Genomic DNA, 9,725 nt, shown 5'->3' on the forward strand with positions numbered 1-9,725 from the left:
GACTTGCAATTTTCCACAAAAATAAATTTAATTCGACTCGAGTTTGAAAATGATGTAGTATCATTGGTCTCTACTTTCAACATGTGTGAAAAAATGACACCTTAGTAAAATTTTATGTGTTAAAAAAATTAAAAATATGATTGGCAAAGATTCCCTAGAACTGGGGCAACTTTACCAACTGAGTTGTAACCAGTGGAAATCTCAATAAAACAATAATTTTGATCTTTGAAAACTCTTTATATGAAGAAAAGTACATAGACATACCCAAACATTGAAAATGGAATGTTTAAAATTCACCAACTTCAATATTAAAAGAAAACTTTGACATTTTTGTCCAAAAAAAGGTTAAGATACCACGGGTTTCATTGTAAGGAGGGTCAGTTATACTGCTTGTGTGATGATCACACCTCTCTTGATTAGTTCGGGAACTTGTTAGGGCAACAAATATAATATTTTTCAAAACCTGGCAAAGTTGTCCAGGCCTATAGGATATTAAAGGGAAGTGGAAGGGAGGGACACCCCCAGAATTTCTGGAAAATTTATGAATGGTAATCTATATGCTGGCCAATGAAATTTTTATTTCACAAACTCAACAAACTTTTTGAAAATAATTTTTGAGTATCAAATAGCCACTTGGCTATGGATGTCAGACCTCAAATGCATTATCACTGCTGGGTATTGCAAATCACCAGTGGTGTCATGGTGCCGGAATGCCGTTCCGGCACTGGTTGAAAAAAGATATGATAGTCAAATAACACTTTTATCGATTTTGGTGCCTCAAAATTTCTAATGTATACATTTGTTACCAAAACAAGAAATAATGTGTGAATATGCAGGCCTAGCTTGTTATAAAAACACACAGAATAATATTTCACTCATAAAAGAAGTTAAGGAAAGTGCGTTCCAGCACTGCTAATGTTGCCATGACACCACTGGTGGCCATGCGTTCTAATTGGCTGAAGGACGGTGATTATTATTAAAGTATTCTACTAATTAAGGTAGGTTTCCATGGAGTACTTAAGAAGCATTCTGGGAAAATCCCCTTTCTTCAAGCAATTCCCTCATCAATTCAGAATAAGGCCAACCCCCTTTCATCCTATCTAAAAATCCAATTCTTCTCCTTCCTTTCCCTCTTTTACCTTACATTCTACACTCTAACACTGTTTTCAACATCCCTTTCCTGCTAAGTACTCGCCCCATCCATACCTTCTGTCTCGTGTGTATCTCATCTAAAAGCTGCCTCTCCTCGCCAACCATATCCAGCACTTCGTCGTTCCTTTTCCTCTCCGTCCACTAAACCTTCTCCATTCTTCACCCCACCTACATCTCAAATGCCTCCAGTCTTTGCTCATCCTCCTTCCTAAGTGTCCACGTTTCCGCACCGTAAAGAGCTACACTCCCGATCAGACTCTTCACTAACCTTCTCTTTAAATTCTTAAATGGCGAACCTCTCAGAAGCTCCTTCCTGTACATGTACATCTCCTTCGCTAATGCAATTCTCTTCCTGATGTCCTTACTACTGTGTTTACCTGTAACGTACTGCCTAAATAGTTGAACTGCTCAACCTGCTCAATTTTTTCACCACCCACCTTTACCTTAAGTTTCACATTCCTCGCTCGTGATGCTTTACAAAACCGCATAACCTTGGTCTTTTTTGGGAACATTACTAAGTGATTGATTTAGCTCATTAACTTATTTTTTTGTTGCAATCTGGTCCTCAATAGGTATAATTCTTGTAATTGCGTGTATTTAAACTTCTTTTTTTTATTAACAGTACCATTGTTGGTGTTGTGGAGAAGTGTTCTGCATCAGGTGTGTTGACAAACATGCACAGTTACCCGGTCATCTCAGCCAAAGGGCAGTCCCTGTGTGTAGACCTTGCTTCCAGCTAGTGAAACGTGCATTAACTGCAGAAACTCCGTGATGCCCTCCTTGGCTCTCCCGAGTCCCCATTTGTGACTGCATCCAGTGTTCGTACTGATTGTCATTTTTTTTTTAGTGTTATAGGATGAAATTTAAAGTCCTCACCTGATGTGACTGGTGGCTATCCTGCGGAAGTGCATTTCATTTGTTTTAATTTGAGTGCGTGGACGTTTTGATGACCCCCTATGGTGGTAACCGAGTATAAATTGGAAGTAATTGTGTCGGAGAAAGTGCAGATGTCTACTTTTTTGAGTCGTTAAGGGATAAAAGGGTGCTGCTAATGGTCATTTTATGACTCAGCTCACGCATTTGCTAGAGTCTTTTATCTATATAATATTATCCATAGAATTATTTTTATCAAAGTCTACTGTGTGTTCAAAAGTGTTTTAAGGAAAGGCTTTTTCTTGTTGTTGATTCCACTCACATACAGTCCATTGATTTGTTCATTCAGATGTTTTTAACTTAAGTCAAAATGAGTATAAGATTAGATGCAGTATAATGTGGCTGATATGTTGGGGGTGTATGGCAAGGAGGGATTATTCTCCAAGAGAAAGCAGAAATATTTGTTCCAATTACACACTCCATTTACAATAACAAGTGCAATAAAGTGCTTATTTAGACCATTATGTATGCAATCTAGTCAAAACTGTGTATTATTATTTATGTTTCGAGTTTGTTATAAGGTAGAGTTTTTAATGTGTGTATGTATATAATTCCCATTGCCCACATATTTTGTCATTACCTATGAATTTGTGTACGTTTGCCTTAGAAAATATATTCTTGCTTACATGAAATGAATTTTTAGGCCATTGTAGTCATTCGTTCTCTATACCACTGGGAACGATAATAAATTTACTAAAGTTACCTTTTGGATAACAGTGATATATGAAAGTGAAAGTATATTGATTGCTTGTGATTTAGACAGAATTATGAGCAGTGGGTCACTTACCAAGATGTAAATATGGTCAAAAGTGTCATTGCTAATCCATTCTCACTGCCTGTACGATTCACCAATAAATATGAACAAGGTTGTGATGTGTATCTCACCATGTCAGTACCTAATTTTGTTTGTGAGGGGTTTCTGACATGTTAACACATAATAATTTAGAAGTGGAACGTCGTTTTTCCTAAATTATTTTTACACAAATTTAGTTTTCTCTCTTGTTACAATAAATCCATCCCTCATAACTTACAAATTTGGCTTTCTGCCTAGTGTTCGGAAGCCAGTGCTTTATTCACTGGGGATGATCATTGGTCACAATGGGTCTAAAGTAAAAGGAGTGAGTATTGAGTGGTATTATTCGAATTTCGATATTCTTGAGCCATTGTTGAATCATTCTGACTCCTTCCCCCCTCTGGCTGTGCGCCTGGCTAAATAAGTACCTACGTCTTGTTGAGAGGTATTTCAATCTTGATCTGATGAAGAGTAATTATGTGGCCATGCATGGGTGATTGAATGTGTACCTGCTATTGAGGAAGTCTTATTTTTGCGTCATTTATTTACCAAGTTCCTTTTCAAAACATGATATGGGTAGGGCATGTGATCTTTTCTCCTGGATTGGGTCTCATGTTGCACTTTTTTGTATTTCTATTCTTCAATGCGGCTGTGCGGTTGTTGCATATTTATTAGTTGTAATGAAGAATAAGGTTGTATTTAGTAAATGGTTAAATTTCAAAATTTCCAATGAAATATAACAGATGATTTCAGATACCTTCACAAAAAAAACTGTGGGCAAAATGGTTCCAAGGTCCTCGCATGGGAAACAAGATGCAAAAGTTATCCAATGTTGATCACCATATCCTTTTCTAGCTAATTCCTGATGCTCTCTTCTTGCATTGAATGTCAAAACCTTTCGATAGTATACTTATCAAATCATTCCTAATGATGCATTACTTCTTATTCTTCCCTCTTAACATCTGGTTGTGCTAGGATAGACCAGATGATCTTGAGTGAATTTTGTGTGTGCATTTGATGAAATTGTTATGAAACAGCTTATCTTCCCATATCCACTTGGACTAAGCAGTCTCTGATAAAGAGAGGTGTAAAACCATGATGATTATAAGTATATACTTATGTACTTATAAGTTTTCATCATAAGGTCCACAAGTTTGCTGGAAACGCCCATGTAGACCAATTAAAGTCAATAAAGAAGTTATCATGACCTTAATATGTGCTCTGCATTCTGTATAACATCCCTTTTAGCTTTTCTACTGTTTTTGTAATTTTTAAAAAGTTGTGGTATTGTCATGTACAGAACAAGTATCAATGGCTGTATCTTTCCTTACTTTCAAGATTAATGACATTGATTTCTTAACATGTCCGAGTAGAAATTTAGTCAACAAGACCCTCCATGTTCATATGCACATTAATCTTTGCTTACAATTTTCCTCTCCTCTTGATTTTTGGAGCTCCCTGAGAGATCAAGATGAGCATGTTTTCTTTCCCTTTAATAGAAATGTTACCAGCGTGCAGTGAAAACAGCCTAAAAATTCACCCACAGTTAGCCTTTATAACCAGCCAATCTTTCCTAAACTGTGAAGTTATATCTCCTATTATGAGCAATATCAATTTCCCCTTCATTCATTTACCTTTCCACGAGTGGCTGCTACATTTTTGTGCCATTGTGGTCTGCTTAAGACATTTTTTATTGTACATTATTGTTGATAGACAGATGGGGTTTCGAGAGATTTTTCTTCTTCTGTATTTCTATACAATGTGCATCATAAGTGAGCCTAAGTTAATGGCTATGTTGTTGGAGTTAAATATTTTTTAATCACTCGTGAAATATTATTATGATCAAAATTCATTATTTCATTTGTTATCATCTCAGTATCATTTTGTCTTTCAATTGGATGAGAAAGTGCTGAAATTTGCAAATACTATTTCCCCCCCCCTTGACACAATAGCGGATACAGAAAAAACTCAAGTGGAGGTGGGGGGGAGGGTCAAAAGATATCTTGAGCTAACTTTATGTTTGTCGTAATGACAAATAATTAAGTCACATGCAAAGTTAAAGAAAGTTTTACTTAAACTGATGATACGCCTATACATGACAATTCCATATCATGATATAAAGGAAGTTCCAATTTTGGCTCTGCAATGTTAGGCAATGCAGGCGGCCCTGCAAGGGGGGGCACATGCTCCCAACATGTATCCGCCACTGCCCTCACATGGTGTAACCTGGTATCTCAGCAAATCACCTAGAGGGGGCTACATAGTTAGAGTGGGGAAATGAAATGAGGGTGAATGAAACCTAAGAAAAAATTTTGATCATGGTGAATTGATTAATGAGTGAAAATAGCATTTCACTGTAATTTACAGACATTAGTTAGCACATGTTCACATAAGTTTTAAACATGTTTTGTACGAATGGCAAGAATTCTCGTCATTTTTTCCACGAGCGTTCCGGATGGATGACAAAAATTTTCATCATTCAGGCACGTCAACTTATACAATTTTAAAGCATACATTAGGTATTTGGTAACACGCTATCAGTTGTTGCTTGTTACTTATTATAAACAGACGTATCATAATGTTTGATTGGGTTAACTTATATTTTAAACATTAGCTTTTTAACCATGTTTAAACCAAAGGCAGTGAGCCCCAATTGATACACATTATCAATCTCAACACCTCAACCCTGATACGGTGTTCCCCTGCGTGAAAATACCGTGGTACGCAATGTGTTTTGATCATGTTTAGGGAAACAATGAGATATAGTATCCCATAGAGCAAGGGTCTTCAACCCGTGGCCTGCCGGCTAATTTCTTGCTGCCCCTATAGGCTAAAGATAATGTTGAAATTATATCGACACACTTTCAAAAATAAACAATGTTTTAAATCATATTGATAGAATTTTTTAACCAGTAAAGATTATTCCATTTTGAAATTTTTTTTTGATGTGGTGGTAAAGTGATGTTGAGCATTGTGGCCCTCCGGGCGATGTGAAATCGATTTTTGGCCCTTGAATTTAAAAAGGTGCTATATCTACCCACTTTCCTTCTGCCAAAGACAATAGAGGTGGCTCGCTGGGTATAAGGTAGATGCAGAAGAAGAGAAGTAATGCTTTGCTACTGGTCACAGGTAAGCTGTTTTAGGTATGTAGAATTTGTTGAAACTTTTATTCTTTTTCACTGGATAAAAAAATTGAATGCGTTCATTTTCAGCTGCTTTTCGTTATCTGAGTTACTTCCACATATATTACATTTTGTGAAGTCATTAACTTTCTTTTGTTTTCAAGAAAAATTTGTAAATCATCAATATCAATGAAAACTACTGATTGTAATCATTGGAATGGTAGCCACTTGATGGTATTTTCCTCTGCCTAAATTACATATTCTGTGCTATTTTTAGTGGTGAAGGTTTGCTGAGGCTTCAATATTTTATTTGTTGGGCATAGCTAGCTGTGAGAAATGATCATTGACGGATTTCTTTAGAGAAAGTTAGTGTATAGGTTGTGAAATCGCAATGGATTGTTATCAGTTTCGATTCCAATCAGTTTTTTTCATTCTGTTTAGCATAAGAGTAAAAGTACTTGTTGTGGGTGTTAGTATGATAACTACCTAAGCCGCAATCAATATCCAGACAGCATTGTCAGCGTTAATAAATGACATCTGTGCAATATTCATGTACATCCATTTGACATTGAATGGATATCTGTCAAATATTCGAAGGACCCACCAAAAAACATTGCTGCAATGTCCAGCAACGTTTTTTGGTGTTGTTGTTGTTGGACATGGAGCTCCATATAACAACATCTCTTCCAACATTAGATACCTTCAAAACATCTAATGAGTAGATAATGGGTGTGCTTATGATGGTTTTTGGAAATCCCCAGTCAGACAAACAAAACATTTGTGCTCTTCAATATCCATCGTGTAATAACAAGGTGTTTTAGATGTGTCAACCCATGGCCGTTGGCCATGGTCAACCTCATTTAGATATCCGATGGATATAGTCTTCTGCTTGGGTATGTTGTAAATATAAATTATTTCTCATTGCTGCATGCAAATTGGGTTGCAAGTATGAGTTGCTTCTCATATCAAAAAGCTCCCACCATCTTAATTATCATATCATCACAGCCACTTTCATTCCCTTAATTTCCTTCTTTCATTGAGTAATTAGTAGGTAGATCATTAATGGGCCCTATTGGAAAGATTGTCTCTAGCCCTGTTATGCCTTGGTAAATAGATCTGAGGGGAAGGAAAGGAGGCTATTGTTTTTCCTGTATGAATTCCATAATAGTCCTACAGTCTTATGTGGTGTGCTTTCTTTCAATTTTTAATCAAGCCTTTGCCTGGTATTTTACCTGTAAATTTTGAAAGTGAGGAAATCTTTAATCAACAGGAGACCAACGAACGTCTACGTCAACACCATATTTGGCAAATAACCATGATGAACTCTGGCAACCAAAATGTAAAGCAATACTAATGACAAACTTATTGCCATTAATTTTACCAAATCCATTTTTATCTGAATACTTCCACTGCAAAGTTCAAGTTTAAAGTGAGGCTCTTTTACAAATGTGTTTGCGACAAAACCATGGGTGGGTCACTCTCAACTTCCTCCCAGCAGAACTACAAATATACTGCTTTTGAAGTTTTGTTGTTATTTACAGTGTTTGTGGTTGTCACAATTTAGCAAAATGAGAAGTTAGAGACTTAAATCTTGGTGTGTGTGTATCTATGTGGTACAACTGGAAGGTGTGACCCACCAGCTAGGAATGATGGCTTGGGGGGTTTTATAGGCTCACCTAATACTGGGGAGTGTGGAATACCCGCCAGGGGAGATAGGAGGCACGGGCGCCCTTCCCCAGAAAAATTTTAAGATTAATGGTTCAATATGGTAAGTTTCACGGCTGTGTGAATAGTTTGATGTTTTGTTTGTGAGTCCCCATAATATCAGATACAAAATTTGTCATATTAAAATATTTTTATGAAATAAATTTCTCTGACCTCTTTATCCCCCAAAACCAACGCCACTGAAGCAAAATATGCAGCCACGTAGTGTGTCAAGCAAAAGGGGGTGCCTAAGGGCTTGGTCCAATATATACATATATAATTGGTTTTTTATCTCTAAAAAATTTCCCATTCATATACATGCGCAAGCACATCATAAGTTCAGGCTGATATTTGAGTCTTGACCCTTATTCCTTAAGTATTTGTATCCATTTTACAATGCATCCAGAGGGAACTGTATTACCTCTCATGTTATTTTTGAGGGGAGGCGGGTGGAATGCTGTTCGCTTACACTAGGAAAATGTCTAGAACCGGCCCTGGCTTCGTCTAACACAAGCTTCAACTTAACCCCCCTGGCTGCAAAAGCCCAGAAATTAGAACCATCAAGTTCTGGCAGTGGGCCCATACCAAATTTTTGAGGCACTGTACTGAAAGGGCCTCACAATAGCCTCTAACATAGTCACTAGCTGCAGTGGTCCCGAACACTGGCTGCCCCATGTTCCACCACTTCCCCTCTATTGGCAGAGATGGCACCCCCAAAGCGCCAACTGTAGTCAGGGGCTAGAAGGTGTACCTAAATGTGACCCTCTGGTAAGTCCCATTAAGTCTGAATCCAGGATAGGAAATTCAGCTCTGCAGCAAATGTGTTAAAAACAAGAAGCGTAAGAAACAAGGCTGTTATCAAAGAAAATAATTCAGTGATGTTCATTGGGAGAGGGGTTACATTTCGAGGGGGAAATGCATTTGCAGCAGGTGCGTTTAAAACTATCGAAAACATTCCCAGTGAGAAATGGGTGGTGGAACCCACGTGGAATCCACGTTGAGTGGTGGATATTTGGTGGTGGTGGATATTGAGTGGTTGGACCCACGTGGAATCCACGTTGATTTCAAGTGGATTTGTGGTGATTAGCATTAAATGTTAAACAGAATTTCTAATTTGTGGAACTTAACTCTCTGGTGACATTGCGTCATTTATCATCCTGAAACCACGCTAGTTATGTGAAAATGTATCGCACATTCTATTTTTATATAATTCGTGGAAAGGCAGCCATGAGAGCACATGAAAAATCGTAGACACATATATAGAAGGTTTAGATATAGAGTGGTTGAGGTTTTAATGGTTTTAGGACAGCACCAACTGCTGTTTTAATTTTTCCACCAAATTTCCACGTGGGTTCCACGTTGATTCCACGACCAAAAACACGTGGTATCCACGTTAATTCTCCACGTGGGTTCCACGTGGATTCCACCACCCATTTCTCACTGGGTTTGGACCCACATAGCAGAAATACGTCTCTGAGACGTCTCGAATATCACATGTTACGTCTCAGAGACATTCTGAGAGCTTCAGACACATCTCTGAGACTTCTCTTAGATGTCACTATGTCCAAAAAAATTGTCTCTGAGATGTCTCATGAGAAGTCTCGCACAAGTCTCTGAGATGTCTCATGAGACTTTGTACTGTGTTATGCTTTAAATTTAGGCAAAAAAATAATTAAATGCAAATTATACAGTTATGGCCTACTTATCCCGATTATTTTTAGCGAAAAATTTTGCATTGGATGACCTTTTGAAAATAAGAAACCCATATTAAATGTCGTGATTTTAATAATCAAAACTGCAGATTTGCACCGAAAATATATATATGGAAGGCATTGATGGCGTTTAAATAGGTTTTTTAAAAAAATTCCTGAACGTCTCACAATTACTTCTCCGAGACATCTCTGAGACATACGTGATATTCAAGACATTTGAGACCATAGTGACACGTCTCGGAGATGTTCGTTACTATGTGGGGAGGGATTGAACCCACTTGCTATGGCCTTGGTAAGGGGATGCCGAAA

The 9,725-nt window shown here is 37.5% G+C and overlaps 1 protein-coding gene across 2 annotated transcripts in view; it reads left to right on the forward strand.

Annotated features, from left to right (window-relative positions):
- LOC124162788 (myotubularin-related protein 6) overlaps positions 1–4,091 on the forward strand; it is an 88,289-nt gene extending 84,198 nt beyond the window's left edge. For both annotated transcript variants that reach the window (XM_046539425.1, XM_046539424.1), the window contains exon 14: positions 1,775–4,091. In XM_046539425.1, coding sequence (XP_046395381.1) covers positions 1,775–1,924 — 150 coding nt within the window. In that variant the 3' untranslated portion in view covers positions 1,925–4,091. The remainder of the gene's footprint in view (positions 1–1,774) is intronic.
- The last annotated feature ends 5,634 nt before the right edge of the window (positions 4,092–9,725 follow it).

This window comes from Ischnura elegans, chromosome 7, assembly GCF_921293095.1.
Source record: "Ischnura elegans chromosome 7, ioIscEleg1.1, whole genome shotgun sequence".
NCBI lineage: Eukaryota > Metazoa > Arthropoda > Insecta > Odonata > Coenagrionidae > Ischnura > Ischnura elegans.